This window comes from Mesitornis unicolor, unplaced genomic scaffold, assembly GCF_000695765.1.
Source record: "Mesitornis unicolor isolate BGI_N332 unplaced genomic scaffold, ASM69576v1 scaffold3044, whole genome shotgun sequence".
Taxonomy (NCBI): Eukaryota; Metazoa; Chordata; class Aves; order Mesitornithiformes; family Mesitornithidae; genus Mesitornis; species Mesitornis unicolor.
Window position 1 is genome coordinate 765 of NW_010179228.1, and position 22127 is coordinate 22891.

A 22127-nucleotide genomic window follows, 5' to 3' on the forward strand; every position below is an offset into this window, starting at 1 on the left:
GTCCCCTTTCCCCAGCTGCCCCACAAGGTGCCAGATGACATGAGTAATCATCAAGCCAGCACTCAAATGATTCATTAGTGACAATCACCACTGATTTCTTCTTTTTTTTTGAAATTCTGGTTGATATTTTCAGCTGATTTCCCCGCTCCCTTTCAGCCTGGTTTGTGGCTTGCAGAGATGGGAGCTGAAATGCCGTCAGATGGTTCCCTGTGCTGGAATTGTTTGGAAAAAAAATTTAGAAATATTTTTGGCCTGGTAATGAACTTGAGGGTTTCAGACTGCCTCTGATGGGGCTCCTGTCCAGCCTGGCCCCTCTCCCGGGGCTGGATGTAGGTCAGTCAGGAGTGGGAGGTTAAACCCATGCCCTGCCCCACATCGCTGGATCTTCTCTTAATCTTCTGCCGGAACGAGTGAGTAAGCCTCACACCACAGGAGCCGGGGTTTATTCTGCTGCCAACCAGGCAGAGTAGAGAGTGTTGGCATAAATAAAACAAACTGCCTTCTTACAGCGCTGTCCTTGAGCTATTTTGGACAGGGTGGGGTGAAGGTGAAATCTCTCAGGGGCTGTACCTGACCACATGGCTTTTTCTCTTCTTTTCCTCCAGCTTTGTTAAAACTCCCAGGTTTCTTCTGCATTTTTCCTCTGGAACAGAGAGGCTGAGCGTGTGCCGGCATGGCAGGTACAGGGAGGGAACTACGGTGGGGCTTGCCCCTCTCCTCTGAAACTCGTCTGGGGCTTTACTGGCCATAATGCCACCTTGGTAGTCCCCAGTGGGGTTGCAGGTGGCCACACTTGCAGGATCCACATGGCCAACGAGGGCTGAATTTGGCTCAGTGCACGTGGGTGGGCTGTTGGTGGCTGCAAGGGGAAACCTTTAATTCCTGCGTGAAACTCATCAATTCCTGGGGCTGAACGAGACTAATTAGGAAGGGTCTTGATTTAACTTCAGCTCCATGCGGCGCCCAATGCCGGTGAAACTTTTTCTTGCAGAAAAAGCAAACAACTTCCCTCCTCTGCCGAAGTTCATCCCATTAAAGCCATGCTTCTACCAGGACTTCGATGCAGAGATCCCGCCGCAGCACCGTACCATGGCCAAGCGGCTTTACTACCTCTGGATGCGTGAGTCGCTGGGCGGGGAAAGGGCTTGGGTGGGTCTTTTTGGCCTCTCTGCAGGCTGCTCCTCTGGAAGTTACCCATTGGAAGAGCAGAGCAAGGTCAGGGGAAGTCCTTTTCCACCCCAAGCTCCTCAGGAGCCCTTCGGCAGCGACCAGAAGCTGAGATGCCGCTGGGATTGGAGGGCCAGGGTGTCTGCTACCCAAACCAGGGCAGCCTGGGGGCTTCCCCCAAAGCTGGGTCTTGCCTGTTCCTCTCGCATGCCTCTGTGTGCCGTGCTGTGCTAACAGAGCTGTCACCATCTTCTAACTCTTAAAACTAGCCTGGATCGCTCTTCCTTACCAACCCCAGGAGGGACAGATCGCACCTTGACGTAGATGGGAATGTAGGTGTGCAGCTCAGGGCAAGCTGGCATCATTGTTTTCGTTCTTTTTTGAAGAACATAGTTCCTTAATCAGGCATTTTTCCATTACCCTGGGGTAACTTCCCCCATCGCATCAGGAGGGTTAATGTGAGCTTTTCTGTGAAGGGGAAGGAATAAAAGTTGTGCTTCCCTGGGGAAGCTGTTGAATCCCCTGAGGGTGTTAAATCCCCTCCCTACCTCAATTTGGCCGTTCATGCTCTGCTTAATTTAATAGAGCTTGGTTCTTGCTCCAGCCTCTCCCACAGCAGAAGCACCAGCTTCCTGAGCCAGTCGCTTGTTGGTTTCTGTCTCTGGAGCTCCTCCCTGGACCATTTTCTCCCCAACTCCCTCGCAAACACCCAGCCAGATGCAAGCGTGGGGAGGTTGGAAGGTCCCCTCGGTGTCCTTGGGGGCTTTAGGGAGCAGCGAACACCCAGTCAGCCTGGCCAACTGAGCTCCTTCTCTTGCCAGCTGCAGCTCTCTTGCGGACGGCGGTGGGAGGGTTTGAATTCTCGTCAAAATAATGAATCATTCTCGAAAATCGGAGGCGTCAGAATGCAGATGAGCCTTCTCTGCTTTGTCCTGTGTCTGCTAAGCTGGGCTTCATAGTAGTAGCCCTTGTCTCACTTAACCCTGAGCAAGGGTGGGAGAAGCAAACACGCAACCCCCCCCTGAACTGGCGAGGCAGGGGCGGGGAGTTCAGGACTTAAGCTCAGGGGGTGTCAGCTCAGGGAGCTCCTGCACAAGCAATGTAGCCAGAGGCAAGTGAAAAAGCTTCACTTGGATCCCTCCTGTTTCCTTCTGTTGGTGGAAACCTGCTGGTGGGAGGATCTGGCTCTTCCCATCCCTGGAGCCCCATGAACCCTCGATCTGCTTAAAACATTACAACTTCCAGCAATATATATATATACATTTTGTCTCCTGTTCCTCAGCTGAGGTTGAACCCCCTTTGGCTGATCTGGGGGCGCTCCCCAGGCTCAGCCAGCTAAATTTAAGTTAAATTAAGGGAAATCCGGCTAGGGTAACACATCGCTGGCCTAACCCACTGGAGGTGACCCCCGCATGGGCATCCCTGGGGTTGGGGTCTCTCGTATCGCACCGACCTCCTTGCGTACGCGCTACTCTGCTCCCTCTGTGTGTGTGTGTGTGTGTTTGCAGTGAACAGCATCACCTTGGCGGTGAATCTCGTTGGCTGCCTCGCATGGCTGATTGGAGGCGGCGGAGCTGTTAATTTTGGACTGGCAATTCTCTGGCTCATTCTCTTTACGCCCTGCTCCTATGTCTGCTGGTTTAGACCTATTTACAAAGCTTTCAAGTAAGTGGTCACACCTCAGCCTGGCTTCTCCTGATCTTTGGTTTGGTTTTGTTTTCCTTCCTAAACAGCGCTTAGCTTGGGGTGTTGCCTGAATATCTGGGAGAATTTCTGCTCTTTCGGTCCAGCCCTTTAGCTTTACTTTCCAACCTTCAAAGCAAGAGTGTTTGGGATTTCCTGTGGGCCAAACCCCCAGCCATGATATAAAGTCACCCTCTGTGTGGCTCTGCACAGCACTGGGCGAGTGGCAAGGATACAGTTGGGGTGCCAACTTCCCCTCCGCTCCCACCCATCCTTGAGGCTCCTTTCATGTTTTCCCACAGGCCCTCGAGGTACTTATATCAATGAGGCCGATCCCCAGGACAGTATCCCCAAAATCTAGAAAACGAGGGGTGTATTTCTTCCCTGTACAGGAAGGCTGAGTGTGGTGGTAGGGTGGTGTGAGCTGGCAGCCGTGTCTGAACACAGATGCCCTCTCTCCTGATGTGCTGAGTTGGCCAAGTCGTGGGGAGGGTCCAGTGCACTGTGACTTTCCCCAAGTGTCCCTTCATCACCTTCAGCCTCCCGCAGTCTCTCCCTCGCCTGTGGTTTTGTTCCAGTGCCCGCTGTCTGCAGGCAGCTCCGCTTCCCACCACCCTCTCGGTAAACCACAGCCGCTTCTGCCCCCAAAGGGTCTCAGACCTGGGACCATCTCCCTTCCATTGAAGCACAGTGTGGATGGAGGCGTGAAGAGTGACAGAGCCTTTTCTTGCAGGACAGACAGTTCCTTCAGCTTCATGGCCTTCTTCTTCACCTTCATGGCGCAGCTGGTGATCAGCATTATCCAGGCAGTGGGAATCCCGGGCTGGGGTGTCTGGTAAGGAAGGTGCTGCTCTCATATTGGGTGCAAGGACAGCGTTGACCTGGCGCTGTGGCTTCCTGTTTTTTTTTAACACACTCAGTGGTTCGGTAGCTTCTCTCCTTGGGGAAGAGGGTTTGAGGAGCTGGGTGCACTGTGGCCCTTTTTCACCATTTGTTTTTTTTGATCTTGCAGTGGCTGGATCGCAGCGATTTCCTTCTTCGGGACCAATGTGGGGTCAGCGGTGGTGATGCTGATCCCCACCATCCTGTTCACAGGCATGGCGGTCTTCTCCTTCATCGCTCTCACGATGGTACGGAGGAGATGTTGGGGCCGCGTTGCTCCAGGGAGGGTCAGCGTGAGCTGCAGTCGCTCAGTGCCTCTGCATTTTCTTTCCAACCTGCTACAGGTCCATAAGTTTTACCGAGGGAGCGGGGGGAGCTTCAGCAAAGCGCAGGAGGAGTGGACCACGGGGGCGTGGAAGAACCCCCAAAAAATTCGGCAGGCGGCGCAGAACGCGGCGATGGGGGCGGCACAGGGGGCCATGATGCAGCACGAGACGCAGTACTCGGCCACCCCGAACTACACCTACTCCAACGAGATGTGAGCAGCAGGACTCTGTCCTCGGGCAAAAGATCTGGGGGGAAGGGAGGAGGAGGAGGAGGAGGAGGAAGAAGAAGGCTGAGCCAAGTTTCTGCAGCTGTTTTGGAAAGTCGGAGTGTACCATAACAGTTCTTCTTTTCCCATTCTTTGTAACAATATAGTTTTGGGGTTTTTTCTTTTTTTTTTCCTCCCCCCCCCCCAATCTCTTCTTTTATTTTTCATTTTTGAAGAGGCCATGAGTTGACCTGCAGGGCTCTTGTGTGTGGTAGTGAGTGTATGTTCACGTGTCTTCTTTTTCCCTGTGAAATAGTGTGTGGTGGTGGTTTTTTAATTACTGTGGTGATAGGTGTACGTTAGAACTACAGCAGCCAACAGCCCCCTTCCTCCCCGAGAGATCAAAATAGCAACCAGCACCCATCTCTCCTCTTGGAATAAGCCCTGAACCACAGGTTTCCCATGTGCGTGAGTTTTCTCTTTCTGTTGGTAGCGTCCAGTCACTTGCCACTGTCCCAGCAAGGGCAAGCAATCCTGGGAATTCTCCTTTCCTTTTGCTATTTTGTTTTTTTAACTAGCAGGTGGCTGGCTGATTTAGCATTTAAAAAAAAAAAGGGAAAAAAAGAAAGAGAAAAAGAAACTCTGAATCCTACTGTTGCTATGCTGGAAGCCGAGAGATTCCTAATCTACACCCTGGCTCAGGATCTACAACTTCTCTCAGCGTGTGGTGTTGTAAATGAGTAGTTCCCATTTTGATGTGGAAAGCCAGTATCTGTGTGTGACTGTGGGCCAGAGCCCTGGCACACCGTGTGTGTGTGTGTGTGTGCAGTGGGGAGTGAGGACAGGGCTTCCTGGCAGGATCCAACCGTCCCGTTCCAGATTCTGCATCCTGAGTCTGTTTTTTGGTGGTGTTTTTTCCTTTAAAAGCTTCTGTTTTGAAAAGCAGCTCTAAAATGAGCAGAGTGTTTCTCAGAGGATCTGTTCTTGGGTCAGATTTTACCGGTCCCATGTGTGAGCACAACCAACCAGTCTCATTGGTGATGGAAATGGCCAGGCCAGGATTTGTCCCCGTTAGCTTTTGAGGCATGCACTCATTTAAGGCTCTTTAGGAAATCTTCAGTCTGGTGGGAAGGATTCCTGCTCACTCGTGCTTCCAGAATCACAGAATCACAGAATGTTAGGGATTGGAAGGGGCCTCAAAAGCTCATCCAGTCCAATCCCCCTGCCGGAGCAGGAACACCCAGATGAGGTTACACAGGAAGGCGTCCAGGCGGGTTTTGAATGTCTGCAGAGAAGGAGACTCCACAACCTCTCTGGGCAGCCTGGGCCAGGGCTCTGTCACCCTCACTGAGAAGAAGTTTCTTCTCCAATTGAAGTGGAACCTCCTGTGTTCCAGTTTGTGTCCGTTACCCCTTGTCCTATCATTGTTTGTCACCGAGAAGAGCCTGGCTCCATCCTCGTGACACTCACCCTTTAAATATTTATAAACATGAATGAGGTCTCCCCTCAGTCTCCTCTTCTGCAAACTAAAGAGACCCAGCTCCCTCAGCCGCTCCTCAGAAGGGAGATGCTCCACTCCCTTGATCATCTTTGTAGCCCTACGCTGGACTCTCTCCAGCAGTCCTCCTTGAACTGAGGGGCCCAGAACTGGACACAATATTCCAGATGCGGTCTCACCAGGGCAGAGTAGAGGGGGAGGAGAACCTCTCTCGACCTACAACCACCCCCCTCCTGATACACCCCAGGATGCCATTGGCCTTCTTGGCCACAAGGGCACAGTGCTGGCTCATGGTCATCCTGCTGGCCACCAGGACCCCCAGGTCCCTTTCCCCTACGCTGCTCTCTAACAGGTCATTCAAAAAAAGAAAGCAAAAGGAAACTACGGCAGCCAGGGAAGGGGAGCAGCAGACCCTGGAAAAGATCAGGTAGTAAACAGGAGCTGATGGACACTGCGGGGCAGGAGGAAAGAAAGCTCCTTCTCAGAGATGCTTTTCAGCTTCTAAATGCACTTTAAATAAGCCAAATTTGCCTCCCAAGTCCTAGAAAAGGAGCCCAACCAGAATCCAAGCTGGCCCCTTGGCTCAGATCTCTCCTGCCTGCTGCAGGCAACAAGCTCAGTGTCCCCGGCCCTTGTTCCCCATCCCCTCCAGCTGTCCAGTCGTGCTTGGCTGTGACTCCCAGCCACAAGAATCGCCCCAAACAGAAACTTCTGTTTTTCCAGCAAAACCTGCCAAGAATAGTTTCCTTCTAAAGGGTGGCACTTCAGTCATTCTGCAGTAGGCAGTCACCTCTTGACAGGAGTAAAATGAAGCTACTGATAAAATGCCTGTCCATGTGTGTGTGTGTGTGTAAATATATGTATAAAACGTAAGGAGAAAAGTAATCCTTTGCTGAGCCTATTATGTACTTAATCAGGTTTAAATATTGTGCAATTCATTTCTAGCTAGCCTAAAGTTTACTATGCCAAATCACGTGCTCTGTCATCCATGTCTGAGAAACGATGAAGCGACTTCACCTTCGACGTTGACAATAAGATGCATAAATAATAACTGTAACGAGCTATAACTAACAGACATTGCTTCAGCACCTAACCCTCTCACGTGTGTCTTCTAAATGTGTGAGTGCTGACCGCTGAAACCCGGGCAGGACACCAGACCAGCCCTGCTCTCGCCGTGCTGATTTTGAAGCTGCCACCACTTTAGGCAGGGGCTGCTGTGGCTGGGGAGCCCGCAGGCTGGGAGGGCTGGTACTGGGTGAGGAGGCAGCTCTGGGCTGGGAGCGTGCTTGGGGTTTTCCTGATGGCTTCTGCCTCTTTAGTCAAGTCCCGCAGTTGCTTTTTCATATCCCACAGTCCTCTGCTTTTTCTCGCCGTTTATTTAGAGCCCAGGGAGCGCCCTGGGAAGGGTTGGGAATACTGCAGGAAAGGTTTCACGTCTGGTCTGTAATGCCACCTTGGGCAGGGAGGCTGCATGAGGATTCAGGAGCTGCTGGTGGCTCTGCACCCATCAGACACCCCCATCTTCCCCAATGGCAGTGATTTTGCTGTTGTCGGAAATCCCTAAACCCCTGCCATGAGCTTAGGCCCCCTCCCTTAAACCGCCTGCCTGCCCCGCTAGGATCCCCTGCGCCGTGGCTGTCCCTGGGGTGCGAGGGGCGCAAGCACCCCCAGTTCCAAGGCCTCAGAAGCTCCCCTCAGGCCGCCTGGGGCGCCGGAGCCGGCTCGACCCAGCGCTACGGGAAGGGCGGGAAGGGCTCCGGGGAGGGCAGGGATTGGCGGGAGCGGGAAGCACCGGGACGCCCCGTGACGCCGCCTCCGGGGGCCGCTCGCGATGCGCATGCGCAGCCAGCACCAATCCGCGCTCGGGGCCACGTGCAGCATTTCCCAGCGTCCCCTGCGTTTCCGGCGTGCACCTCCGTTGCTAGGCGACGGCGGAGAAGAGCTCCGTCGGACCAGGCCGCGGCCCGAGGTTTGAGCTCAGGGGGCACCGCTCTCCTTGAGCGGGCTCCGTCCTGTCCCTGCCGGTATATAAACGTTGCTCGTTTGCAGTTTGGAAAGCCCTCGGGGGTTTTTTGATGCTGTTTTCAGCGTAGCTGCCGAGTTTTTTTAACTCTTTAAATAAAGTAACTTAGTAGGCCTGTAAGCTGCTTGTGTTTTCTTGCTCTGTCGGTTATCGTTTTAAAAAAATTATGCCTTATTCCCCAGGCTTTAAGAAGTAAGTGCTTCAGTGAATTAATTGTTCTTCTTAATTAATTATAAAGAAAGCTAATGTTTTCCTTGCTGTGATGGTGTTGGTTTTTATTGGGTATGGATAAATGAGTGTTGCAGTAGTGCTGAAGTCACATGTACTGGGTTTCCTTCTCTCTCATTACTCTTACCAGTCAGTGCCTAGAAGCTCAACCTGATAAAATGCTCTTTTCACAACTTTTTTTTTTAATAAACACACTGAGAAACTTAAGGGCTTTACCAGACCACTTTTGTGGCTTCCCTGGGCAGGTTTTAGCGTTCTGTTTACCCATATCTGAAAGAAAACTGTAATTAAACAGAAGGAGTGGGGCACTGCTGTGTTTAAAGGTCTGCTGATGCAAAGCTTTGCAGATTTGGGGTCTGAGGAGGCATGGAGGCACTGTGAGTTAAGTGGCTTCGTTTTTCCATGCTTGTAGAGTTTGCTTGAAGCATGGAGCCTTCCTTGCCACCAGAACCAGGGTTTCCTGCAGAAGAGAGCTCAGCTGCGCCGCACAAAAACCACCGTGTCCTGGTGGGTGTCACTGGAAGCGTGGCTGCCCTTAAGCTGCCTCTCCTTGTCGCTGAACTGCTGAAAATCCCAGGGGTGAGTAAACCTGTTGGTGGTGTATTGTAAAGTTGGTGTTCTCTTGTTTCTCATTTCTTGGAAAGATTTGGTGGCTTTTGTTGAAATGAAAAAGTTTCTTCTGGCTTTGTGCTCCTTAGTTTGGAAGTTCCTTGGAGGGGGGAATCCTTCTGCTTTTAAAAATTTATTAATACTTTTTCCTATCATTTCATACTTCTTTATACTTAAGAGTTAGCTTTAAATCAGGTTTTAAGGGCAGTAATTGTCCCTGGATATTTCCATAACTAGGTGTTTAGGTTCTGGAATATAAAAGTAGCGTTGTTCAGTGCAGCTTGCTTCATTGTCTCAAAAACGACTGAACAGGTCCTTGTCTTGTTTATTGTTGTTTGGGTTTTTTTTTTTCCTGGAATATGTTCTTGTCCATCAAATTATCAGATGTGGCTGTGGACACAGGTGATGATCTCTGGAACTTTGAAATCTAATTAGGACTTGGCACTTTTAAGTAGGGGGGATATGGAGTTGGCAAAGATGGATGCTGCTCTCTGACTGACAAGGGGAAAACAGATCTTGTAAAAACAGAACTAGGAGATACAGGCTGATGTAAATGTCTGTGTATTTTATTTGACTTGAGCTTATTGCCTGGAGTATCAGAGGTGCCCAGCAGAGGCCACTCATGACTTGAATCAGAGAGGGAAACGTGCTGGTTTGTGCTGTAGAAGAAAGTTACAGGAAAACATAGAAAACACTTAGCTTTTAAGACATGAAGCAAATGTTCTGGAGCAAGTAAATGAAAGAGTGGCAGGAGCAAGAGGCTGCCTTTACATATCCAGATATATTTGTTAGATTGTTTAACGAATATCTTTCTAAATTACTTAGGAGGCTTTACCTGTAGGTGCATTAACACAGTCAGAAGAGGTGCAATCCCCAGGTAACTGAAATATTTAGGTGATCATAGATGTTGATATCCAAGCTGGAAAGAGTACCAAATTATCCAGTGCTAAGTTAATTATCCAGTCCAGGAGCTTCTGGTGCTTAATTTGTTAATGAAAATAATGTATTTATTTGTTTCTGATGTGGTTTCAAGGCATGACCTAAAGCCTGCTGATTCAGTGTAACTTTTCCATTGAGTTTAAAGTCCTGCACAAGGCTGTTGCATCAATTTATTTACTGACGGAACACAACATAAAAAGCCATCGGTGGAAGCAGGGCAGGAGTGGAGGAAGGTTGTGATACCAAAGGAGATGTGGTCAGAGGCTCAAAACCAGAGCAGTTCATTTAAATTAATGTTCTTGCTAAGATCATCCTCAGTGAACAACCTGGCAGTGTGATTTTGCACTCGTTAAACTTTAACCTTATCACTCGAGGCAGTAATGGGTACGACTACATCTTCTTGCCATTTGTTTAACCTCTTTGAAGATCTAGGAATTTTATGTGGCATCAGCTTCCACCTTTCAGGTTATTACCCTTGCACCTGGTGTTGTGGGGAGGCAGCACACAGTGTCTTGTCAGGACACCGTGGGCACTGCTTGCAGCTGTGCTGCACTCATCCATGTGGTCTGAGGCCGGTTCCCAGGATTGTTGAATGGCCTGGCAGGAATACGATAACGAAAATCACATTGGCAGGATATTGGTTAGTCAGAAAGGAAATGGCAAACTTTTCTGCAGGTGAAATGTATTGCTCTTGAAGCTACAGGATGTCACCCGGACTCCTAGGTTTAAATTGCATCGTGTCGTTTTGTTGCGCTCCTGTCGGGTAGCCTCTACGCCAGCTTGTAGGTACCATTGAACAGAGGAGCTGCTCATTCTCTTCTGCAGCAGTTGTTGCCTAAGCTCAGCCTGTCTGTAAAGATTTTGCTGTCAAACCTGAGAAAGTTATGGGGAAAAAAAACCCATGCACACCCCCTTACTCCAAGCAGAAACAGCTGTGACGGGAGAATCCTCTACCAGAGACCAACGCTAATGCGTGATCGCTGTTGTGCTCAAGTTTATTCTGGAGAATTGGCTGAAGTAGTCCAAGTAAAAGAACTCTAACTAGTCTAAACTGTCTCCAGTAAAGGAGCTGGAGCGTGGCTAGACTCTTTAAGCAGAAAGATAACCACAGGCAAACAGAGGGCGTGCCAGGTAAATAGGAGGAAAAAAACCTATGTAGGCTAAAGTGATCTTGAGAACACTGATCTCTTTCCAACATAGCTGGAGGGACTTGAAGGACTTGCTCAGAAAAAGGGATCCAGGAGCCCACTCCAGCAGCAAACCTTAATTAGGGAGAATGTTTAACTGTTCTCTGAGTGATGGCAGCTCCCCTGAGTCCTTGAATGTTTTCCTCCAGTGTGCTCTAGCTTGTAGTGGGTTGGATGGAGTACTCTATAGCCAGCTAAGCCCTGTTACTGGGCTTATGCTTTGAAGAAATAAGTATTTATTTTTAAACACTGAAGATGGTTATGAAACTGTTTTTAAAAAGTAAGAAAAAGCAGTGGGTTTGGGGGATTTTTTTTGGTGTATCCTTTAGCCTTAGCGGGGTATTTCTTGTCTGGACTAGAAAATGTTGAATAATGACAAACTGAAGTAGTAAGTGACAAAATGTGTCGTGAGGTAGATTTGTATAATCTAAAAATCCTCATACCGTTATGTAAAATCAGACTACCACTAGCAAACGTTACTGCTGGAAACTTTTAGTGCAGGCCTGGCCTACTGGTACCATTTCAGAGAGCAGACGTGCCCCTTTAAACTGTACATTGCTCTTTAGAATCACCAACTAAACAGTATCTTACAGACTGTGAGGTTCACACCTCACTGGAGCCCACGGCGTAGCAGAGAGCAGCATTAGCACCTTTGCGGGTGTCACCCCTTGGCTCCAAACAGCTTCCTGTGAGGTGAGGGCAATATGGAAACAATATGGTTGATTGCTGCAAATGCAATCTTCACGCTCGAAAGTGCTAGAAATGCAGCTGTGATTTTTCAAGTGAGGGTCGACTGAAAAAGAGCAGACATTTAGAAGAGGAAAAGAACTAAAAGCATCATACTAAATACCGGTGTTATCTGCAACTGTATTTTTCCCATTACTTTTTCTTCAGGAAATGGGGGAAAAATTACTAAAGACCACGACGTGCTAAGGCTGGGATTTTCCACTGCTCCCAGCTGTTATTCTGGTCACGTAGGGTGCAGATAATCACCACTACTCCATTCCCCATTGAATAGATAGCGTTGTGGAGATAGGTTAACATGTTTTGTCACTTCAACCACTGCTGTTGAAGATAGCTTCTTGGAGGCTGGAGGTTTGCAGCAGTCTGCTTTAGCAAGAGGGCACAGACCGAGTGCTTCATCACTTTTGTACCTCAGGCCACAGTTCTCTAGCGGGAAGGAGTTGTTGGTGAGGCTGGTTTCTCCCCATCTCTGTTGGGCTGATAAAACCACACGGTGAGTTGCACTGTGAACTGCTTGAAGGAGCAGACTGTGGTCAAAATTGGGGAAATAATAATGAGGAAAATTGTTATTTTTCACTATAATCAGTGGCCTGAGGTGCATCTTCCCCATTATCGGTCTTTTCAGAGTGCTCCTTCCATGTGTTTACCTGTCTATTGACTGGTTTTAAGGTACATTCTTGGGAGGAATTGCAGATGGAAATACAGTTGCGTATCCTGCACGAGTGATCGGCACACACAGAGCTGCTCTTGACACTGGCATTGTGATCCCGGTGCGCACAGAGCACCTCCAGGTCACTGCACGTGGCACGCAGCTGTTTGTGACATTTGTCAGAGCTGCAGCTCTGAAGCGAGATGCTCTCCTACTGCCTTTGACAGGTGTCTTTTGGGATTAAAGGGCATCTTTCACTGAGCTTGGATTTGGTGCTTCTTGCTGTCTCTTTGAAGTTCTCCTTCTGATCTGCTCTGTCCTCCCTGCTGTCCCTGCTGTGAACTGGCCACATGAACGAACGTGTTTGGCAGGCAATGATTAATCATCTGCCTGTTTTAGGGTGGCAGGAGAATGCCTGCAGTGGCCTGATCTTTCAGCTATGAATAGGTGCAGTTATGCACGTGGGCACAGTCAGGAGAAGTCCTCTGAGAATCCACACAGCTTTCAAAATCTTTGCCGCTTAAGCCCTCCTACCCTGCCCAGCTTTACAGGTTTGTCCTCAAGTCTCACCATTGGGCTGTCTGTCTTGTTCTTTTCTGCTTAGCTCGAAGTGAAAGTGGTCACTACTGAGAGCGCAAAACATTTCTACAATGCCCAGGAGATTCCCGTCACACTCTACAGCGATGAAGATGAATGGCAGGTGAGTTGTTCTTTTGGAGACCACAAGGGCTTTGGGATATGGTGTTAAAAGAACATAGATACAACTGTGGTGTGAGGAAGAAAAGAAAGGCTACCCTGACTGCAGCAGAGGGTTTTTGCTGCCCTAGCAGACCTGCAGCAGGCAGTGAGGGTAGAAGGGGTCTCTCACCACCCTGCACTCAGCTGCTATCCACAGCTCTGAGCTGTCTCAGGAAATGTCAAGAAAGCCATTGCAGAGTCGTGGTGAGAGTGTTTGCCATGAGTCATGCCTGTCACGAAGGCAACAGCTTAATTCTCCATAACGCTACATATTTTGAATCTACAAATATTGCTGACTTTCACAAAACTACCCACGCTGCTGTAAAACTCAGCCTGGTGTCTAACTGACGAGCCTTGTGCTGGCAGGGTCACCCTGGTGTCGCGGTGCAGAGGAAGGCCAGCACTAGTGGCTGGAAGTTAGAGAGGATCTCCTGGTGGAAGTGGTGCTTATCTTGGTGGTGTCTGCCCTGTGCTTGTGCACATATATAGAAGAACCATTCCAATAAGGGATAGCTGAGTTGTCAGGCCCATGAACATCTCTAGGTCTTGCAGAACGGCCTCTTCTCTTGACTGCAATTCTGCTGAAATCCTTTGAGAGTCTCTGAGTATGAAGAGGTTCACTGTATAAACATCAATGTTTGTTTTTCTGTATGTTTTATCTCTACTTTGCAATGCCAATCTGGGTGTGAGGTGATCTACTCTTTACCAGTGCTCTTGCCAATGCACTCACAAGCAAGCATCGCTTTTGTGTGGAGAGAGGCTAATGGCAATGGCCAGGAAGCTTTCTGAGATCTGGGAGATGGTGGAGATCTGCTGGGTCCTAGGGTGCTACAGCTCAAATGATCAGTGCATCTAGAAAAGAAAAATAGAAGCAGGTGGAGGAGCTGGGAAAGGTGTTAGGGAGCACCATCTTTCTGGATGCTATCTTTTTGTTGTGGTTTCCAGTGACTCAGAGAAGGAGCAGTTTGTGGCCCTGATGCACCTCTTGCTGGTCTGTGGTTGTGTGTCCTCTGAGGATTAAGCATCTGATGTTGCTTGCTGCTGCTTTTGACACTTTCCCAGTTACCTGTGCACTTAAGAAAAGACCAGGAAAGGGGAAATCAAAAAAGGGAGCGCTGTGGCTGCAGTCCCTGGTTCCCCATGCTGTTGGATCTTGGTTGATGTGAGAGTCATTATTTCCTCTTCCATTTACCTGGTAGTTACTAATGTGGGATTGATAAAGTGTCCGTTGCTCGCAGTGTCTGTTATGAGTGTTCAGTAATCTGCATCTTGTCTCATTGGCAGATGTGGAAAGGTCGTTCAGACCCAGTCCTGCACATGGAGCTGAGGCGGTGGGCTGACCTTATGTTGGTGGCACCTCTTGATGCAAACACGCTGGCAAAGCTCGCAAATGGCATCTGTGACAACCTGCTGGTGAGTAACCGGAGCTCTGCCTGAGAGTTCTCGCACCTCCCAGCGTTAGGCTGTCTGACCTTTCTTTCATGGAAACTCTTGTGCTTCTGCAGCATCGAGAACAGTGAGATTTGCATGTTCTGCACCCACTTCATATCCTTGTGTTTCTCTTCCTCCACTATGGTTCCCCAGTTCTGTCCCAAACAGTTGTTCTTTATTTCCCTGACCTACATCCCTTTCCACTTCTCAGCTCTGTCAGTCTCTTCCATGATTTCCCCATCCCTGCTTTGTGCCTTTCCTGCTTTTTTGTATGGTGGTTATTTCTCTCTTTCTACCTCCAACCTCTCTCTGTCATCCATACACACACACACACACGTATGCATACACACTTGCACTCACATTTGAGTTCCTCTCTGCATTTTTTAGATGCAATCTGGAAAGACACCTGTGAGATCTGATAAAATTGTTTTACTTCCTGCTACGTCACCTAACTGCAGAGCGCAGAAATTCAAACATGCTCACGCTTACTAACCTTCCAGTTTCAGCTACAGGGGATTTTGCTTGTTCAGGCTTGTTTTTCTGGTATTAAAGGCACTTTGGCTGAAAGGCTGATCAGAAAGTGTATTAAAAGAGAGTGGGCTTGTCTGTTGGGTGATAGGGAACTTCAGCGAGGCTGAATGCTTTGTGTCCAGGCATTAGGTCTTCATTAGGAGATGTCATAAGCATTAACAGCCCAAAAGATCTGCCAGGAAGCTGCAGATCTGCAGATGTTGCTCTGATGCATCACTCTTCAGTAACACAAGCAGGCTAGAACCAGAAATGGAGGGCAGCACATCAGCTTCGGCCAGGGAGCCCCGCATAACTGAGTTGTTCAGGTAAGAAGGAGTGCACATAAATGAACAAAATACACCCAGAGCAGCAGCCCTCATTCATGTGAGCAGATCACTGGAGATCGGAGAGAAACCAGAAGGAGCTGTAGGAGGGCCAGGCAATGTCTTGTCCTTCTAAGTTTCCTTGTGATGGTGGTAGCAGAGGGAAGAGCTCAGGAAGGAGGTTAGGGACAGTTGGCTTCACAGAGTCTTGCCTGTCTTTTCGAACAGCCATGTGGAGGGAAGAGGTGACTCCAGGAAAGGAAAACAAGTTCTGGAGGTGCGGGTTGGCAAGTTAGGACAGATTCTAGCAGACTTCCCTCTGCTGGGAAGGGTTCAAATCGCAGGGCATCAAAAAGGATCAGCAGGGTTCTCGTAAGTACTCTATGATCTGAACAAAGACCCTGCACCAGGGACTGTTGCTCTCTTTGCATGATTTAAGTGCTGCTAGGCCTGGGGAAACTGATGGATGTTGCATTAAGAGCAATCAGCATTTATCTTTTTAAGGAAATGAGGAGATACTGGGTTATCTGGGAGCGCTGTATTACTGAGGAATCAGAGATCCTGTAGCATGCAGGAGCCGCTAGATGGTTTGTAATCTGCCAGCATCTTTTGCAACAGCCCAAATGTCCTCGTGTTATCCTCTATTTGTATCCTGGAAGCAGCAGTGCTTCCCTTGTGAGGAGTTACGGATCCAGTTGGCATATCATTTTAAAAAGACTCACTTGCCAGCTTTCCATGCTTAGCTCTACAGCTGGCTTATCTGAAGTGTTGCCTGGGGATTTCTCTTTAGCTGATATGATCTGTGGCCACCCCTCAGCTGCTCTCGCTCTCCCACATGGGCTGGCAGTCTGCACGCATGGTGTTCCAGCTTGGTTTGCTTCAGTAATTGGGCTGCTTGCTTGGCCCCAAGCCGGACTCGGATGGGATCTATCTTCTTTGTAGCCTCCCTCATCTTTCTTGCCTGTCAGAGATAAGCTTTGCTGGAATGTTACACAAATTAGTAGCAGCCCTGCAGATCTGCCTGTGGGTTAGTCCAGCTGCACTGACAGACTGCTTTTGGCCCTCTGATGACACCCAAGAAAGCATTTCTGTGCAGCAAAGTGATGAGAAGGAATGAGGGAAGTTAACCCATCTCTGAGCTGAACCTCTTGGCTTCTCTTGCAGACTTGTGTCATCCGTGCCTGGGATCTGAGCAAACCTCTGCTCTTCTGCCCAGCTATGAACACGGCCATGTGGGAGCATCCCCTCACAGCTCAGCAGGTGGAGCAGCTGAAAGGCTTTGGCTACACAGAGATCCCCTGTGTGGTGAAGAAACTCGTGTGTGGAGATGAAGGTCAGTCCTTTTGCAAGTCTTCTGACTGCTTTCCTGCACTGCACCACTGCTGCTCTTACCCTGAAGGGACATGCATGCTTTTGCCATGCGGCCTTCAAGATGTTGGACTGTGGGGAGCAGGTGCTCACTGCTGGGGTTTAGAGAAACAAATTGAAGCTTTGCGCTGTGATAGCCACTATCTTTTATTCTTGTTCATAAATTTTTAAGCAGTCTTAAGAGACGATCCAAGCCAGGCCTTTAAATGAGCTGTTAGATGGGCCTGATATTTAAAAGAAATACTCATTCAAGAAGAGAGTCGATCAAAGAGAAGGAAGGCTTCGTGGTTAGCGTTATCAGCCTGGGATTTGGGTGTCCTGACCTTACCCTCTGCTCTGACTGTGGGTTGTTTTCATCATACCTCAGTTCGTCATCTCTAATACAAGAATAATATCTTATCCCCAAGAGCAGGCAGTGAGAATAAGTGCTTTGCAGATGTGGCTGATGGTGTAGCTGGACATGTGTTTAATATTTGTTGTTTGTTGCCTGGGCTGCTTTTCAGCTTCCCAATTGAGTTTTGATTTGGGGTTTTGACATCAGTCTTGTCTGTGAATTGAAGAAGCCGGGCAGAGAAAGTTGTCACGTTCTGTTTCACAAGACTTAACTTGCAGTCCTAAGAAATACTTCTAAAATTATCTCACTTGTATTTCAGGAGCTGCTTTAAATGGAAATATTTTGACTTTTAGGAGGTCTTGATAAGGGTTTTTATACAAGCAATTTAGATGAATGGATTCACTTTTTAAATCTAAATTTTCCTGGACAGATTGTCTATAAAATGTCATCCAGTTCTTGCCATAGTTGCAAAAGTGTTACTACCTGCACACACTTTTGTTTAACAACCCCATCACTAGCAGGACTTTAACCGCTCTGTCAGGTGGTTCAATGAACAGTCTGTAGTGAAGACAGGATGTTACAATATTCTTCATGGTTCAATTCTAGGGCTGGCTTAGTTTCTGAATTCTTAGGCAGATGCAATGCTTCTAGAGAGCAGAATATTTTGTGAGCTGAAGACTGAAAAAATATTTACAGTTAGGTAAATGTAGTCAAGTAACTCAGACATCAGTTGAAATATCCTGGACAATTATGCTTCCACTGGGATTTTAGACCTTATTGCATCAAATTTCTTACGTACTTGTAATAATGTTAAGGGAAAACGCCCAAAAGAGGTCATTCTGCGCAGACATTTTGGCAGAAGTGGAAAAGCTGGCATAGCTGCTTTGTCCTTTGTTTTCCCTTCATCTTTTTTTGTACAGACCTAGGATCTGTATTTCTGCAGTAAGCAGCTAAGCCCATCCTAACGGGTAATGTGCTTATTCTTGCAGGTTCCTGCACCTGAGGCAGAGCTCTGTTGTTGTCATCCCTGTTTCACAGGTGGGGAGCTGAGATGCAGAAGGGCTGTGTGAGTTTACTCACCAACACAAATGGATGAGAGTTGGATGGTGAACACAGTTTCCACCCTCTGCTGCTCTGCCCTGCCCCTTTCCTGGGGATTGCTGCCCTTGCGACATGGATGTGTGAGCCACATGAGTACGGACAGCTGGGACAGTAGTAGCCACATCTAACTCGACTCTGCTTGTGTTCGTGAGTCAATTCACAGCAGGATTTTCCTGTTAGCAAATGCCAGGATTTTCCTGGCAGAAAAATCAGAGCGAAGCAGTTGTCATGGTTTAAACTCAGCTGGCAACTAAGCACCACACAGCCACTCACTCGCTCCCCTGCAGTGGGATGAGGGAGAGAACTGGAAGGGTAGAAGTGAGAAAACTCGTAGGTCAAGGGAAAAACAGTTTGATAATTGAAATAAAGCAATAATAACAATAATAAAAAATTGTAATGAAAAGAAGAATAACAGAGAGAAATAAAACTCAAGAAGGGCAAGTGATGCAAATGAAAAGAATTGTACACTGCTGTCGCAGATCCTGATTGAAGATCCTGCCGACTACACCAGTTTGTTGTGGATGAGTGGAATGCACCTCACTCAGAAGCAGCAATATGTTTTATTGAGATAAAACGATAATTTTAGAGTTCAACAAATTTGATGGAATTTAACAAAGCTTAACAGTGGTGTACAGAAAAGGCCTTGACTCTCTGTAAGCACTGTTCAGCAAAAAAGGAAACATCCCTTTATTGTCAACGTTTTACAGCACAAATGCAAAATGTAGCCCCATACTAGCTGCTATGAAGATTTCCTTTATCCCAGCCAAAACCAGCACAGCACTAATGGACTGTAGGTCTCTGAAAGACCCAAGACAGTCTCTGCCACTGACTTTTTACTCTCTCCCTCTCTTTTTTTCAGGCCTCTTACCCCAAGGCCTCTTCTTCCACACTAATTTCTGTTTTGTGGCTTTCATCCACAAAGGGGTTTGCCCAGCAGGTAGCAAAGCTCACACATCTGGTACTGAAGAAAAGAGATTCCGTTTGCACCAGTTTTGTCTGTTGACACTGTGGTTTGTCTTGCTATAAAAGAGGTTTATCTTCCTCCACTCATGTGGCTGGTCTCACCTGAAATGGGCCAGATACTGCCTGCCACCGAGTTTCTGCATTACAAGTTTTGCCTGATTAATTTTTCTTCCTTAGTAAATGGATGTTTTTAGACACAGAGTCCAGCTAAAAGAGTTAAAGTAACAAAATAAATTGAGTTGACAATTAAAATGTTGCCTTGCTTGGATAGTTAAATGTAAGCTAGCAGCTGTTGGTCTTGATGATACCCATGGGCCATGATAATAAAGAGAGCTTTGAAAAAGGTGCTGTACCACACATGGGCCTGCAGCCATTTGCCTTTGCAAAAACATTTCCAGACTGCCACCATCTTCTTCATCCTTGGCTGGATCTTCAGAGCCTGGCACACTGGAAGATTTCTATCTGTAGGCATGAGTAGTGCTGTAAGAATCTTAGCAAGATTTTGCTCTACTAAACCTAAAAATCCAGCTGTGAATTGCCAAAGATGTTGAGGAAGAGGGTGATGGAGGACAAAGGAAATGTTCTCAGAGGGTGTAGCTCTGCCAAGCTGTGCAGAGAGGGCATTTCTCACGTTTAGCAGGACCTGTCAGCTGCAGCTCTGCTCCTCAAGGTCAGGAGATCTGAAGAGCCTAAATCTGCCTGCAGTTTGTCCATAGCATGCTTCAGACTTCCTGGAATTTACAGGTTGGAAAAAGGTGTAGTGGAGAATGAGTCTCACTTTGCAGGGAAAACCAATTTTCTTGACCTTCCAATGGAGACAGATGCTGGTGGGAGAAGTATCTGTGCTCAGCCTAAGCAAATTACAGGAGTGAATGAACGAAGCTCTGAGTGCAGGACTCGGGACTGAGTTCAGCTCGAGGCTGAACAAGATGTTTTAATGATCTCTGGCCTTAAAATTCTGGATCTAAGTTTTAAAAAAGTATTTCAGGAGGAAGCAGTAACACAGTGTAGATCAGATGTTCATCTGGCAACTAACCAGTCCAAAAGGAAAAGCTTTTTACATTTTGTTCTGTCCAGCACTCGGCCTCCTCCAAGAATTACTCCCAAGATCCAAGCTGGTGCGAATCCAGGACAGCTTTCTCTAATGTGGGTCTAACTGCAGAGTCATGGGAATGGTATGAATTCGGCAAGTCTTTTTTATAGGCAAAGGCCATTTCAAAAAGGTACTGAGCACACACCATGTTTACACTGGAGAAAGGAGGTGAAATAGGGTATTTTGCTACCCATGCACTCTTTAAGGCACTTTTACACCCTTGCCCCCAGGACCGTGTGAGCTCAGATAGTAAATCCTTGTGCGGTCAGGGGTTAGGTGCAGACACCTCTGGAGACAATTCAGAACATGAGGTACTCATTAAGGTCATACGAGTTGCCTTTTGAGGTGTACTGCCTCTCTCCATTGACTGAGGAGCTCGTGCTTCTGCTTAGACTTCTGAGTTATGAGCCAGACTAAGTTAATGTGAATGCTGCTCTCCTAATGGCACTCAACCGTGCCACAAAACCCCTGCAGAACCAGGTAGACTGAGCAGATCCTCCGGCCTCCGTGGTTACTTTCTGTTGAGCGAGTCATAAGGATACTTGGTGAGCTTTGCTATGTCCTGTCACCAGTGTACATCTGATTTTCCGCAGCAGCACGGCATGTGGAGAAGGACCTACCTCCATGGGACTTGGATTTCACCATGTGGTTCTGCTCCTACCCTGCAGGTCAAGGTGCCATGGCAGAAGTGTGGACCATTGTGGAGAGCGTGAAAAAGATCCTTGAAGAACGAAACTTGCCGACGAAGAGCTGATGGTTTGACGTGGAAATTGTATTTGTTTACCTCCCTGATGATCTGAAGATAAAACCAACAGGAAGCTGAGTCAAGATGGCACGCGTACCCATAGCGTGCCCTTCAACTGAAGGAGTGAAACGGTTGTCTTCCAGCTGGTGCCAAACTGAAATGTGGTACGTCACTGCAGAGTTTCCAAAACCAAAGCCAAGAACACGCTGCTTTAGTGTGGTGGGACAACTCTGTGGTGTCTCACAGGGAGCGAGCAACGTTCCTCTAGGCCACTCGGCCCCCAGTATTTCACGTGCACTCCTTCTGGTGACGGGGTCGCAATTGTGACAAAACTTCTCTACGCCATTGTAGATAAGCAGGCACCTCTTTATTGCAGCGCTGGGGAAACACAGAGGACAGCTCCTCTAAGTGTGCTCTGAAGTCCATATGTTTTCACAGCCCGTTTATACATCTTTAACAAAGCGATATTACAAGATTATACAAGTATGCATAAAACATCCACTTTTTAATTTGCCTTTTACTGTGATTGGTTCCTAACTACCATAATACTTCATACAAGACATTGATTTATTTCAAAAGCTTACCTCTACATAATTTTGGCTTGCAGAAAAAATAAAAGTTATGTCCTAATCCTTATCTTATCACAACTATTCTTCATGTCATTGTCTAATCTTTATTTTATCACAACTACTCTTCTTCATGTTATTGTCTAATCCTTATCTTATCACAGCTATTCTTCCTCTGGTATGAACCTGCGGACGTACCTTCTCTAAGTACTTGTACACATATACCTTGTAGTTTTAACTTTGCAGTTTAAACAAATACCTATTTAACTACTCTAATCAATCAAAATGTTCTCTTGACTGCAACACTTTGAGGAGGCTGCTGGAGGAATTGCCAGTGTATTTTGGGTCCAGTGGCTCTCCTGAGGGCTGCTGATGGGGATAATCTCAGTCCTTCCCGGTCTGTCAGTGTGGAGACATCCCAGCTCCCCAAAACCTGGTCTGTAGCTTTGATGGCTTCACCTTTCCAGCAGGAGTCACTGTCCAAAAAGCTTTTCCCCTCCAGAAACTTAATTAAAAAAGAGCTTTTAATTCTGCCCCTGAAAAACTGCCACTTGTAGCTGTTCTGGGGGGCTGTTTGTGCCTAACATCATTGCTACATTGCTAAATCATTGCATCTGTGTGCTGTTTTTATCAGAGATAGGGGAAAAAAATGACTGAAAGAAACTTAGCCTTTGCCCTTTTGTATCTATTGACTGGATAGGGATGCAGACGTCAACTGTGAACCAAAATGACGCCTGCCCAACTGGGTGCTCCAGTCAGGAAATGAACAGGCTGGGCCCTTTGTGGAAAGCTAGGCTGGGTGTTTCCCAAGGGA

General features: G+C 47.7%; 2 protein-coding genes across 2 annotated transcripts; both read left to right on the top strand.

Annotated features, from left to right (window-relative positions):
* Positions 1–966: 966 nt before the first annotated feature.
* Positions 967–4518, top strand: SCAMP5 (secretory carrier membrane protein 5). The gene is made up of 5 exons (XM_010182685.1): positions 967–1120; positions 2676–2832; positions 3584–3685; positions 3863–3980; positions 4077–4518. Exons 1-5 carry the CDS (start codon positions 967–969, stop codon positions 4272–4274), a joined length of 729 nt encoding a protein of 242 aa, XP_010180987.1. The 3' UTR covers positions 4275–4518.
* A 3921-nt stretch (positions 4519–8439) lies between these two features.
* On the top strand, positions 8440–21048 carry PPCDC (phosphopantothenoylcysteine decarboxylase). The gene is made up of 5 exons (XM_010182684.1): positions 8440–8592; positions 12746–12841; positions 14164–14292; positions 16308–16476; positions 20671–21048. The coding sequence occupies exons 1-5, from the start codon at positions 8440–8442 to the stop codon at positions 20754–20756; spliced, it is 633 nt and encodes a 210-aa protein (XP_010180986.1). The 3' UTR covers positions 20757–21048.
* Positions 21049–22127: the final 1079 nt, after the last annotated feature.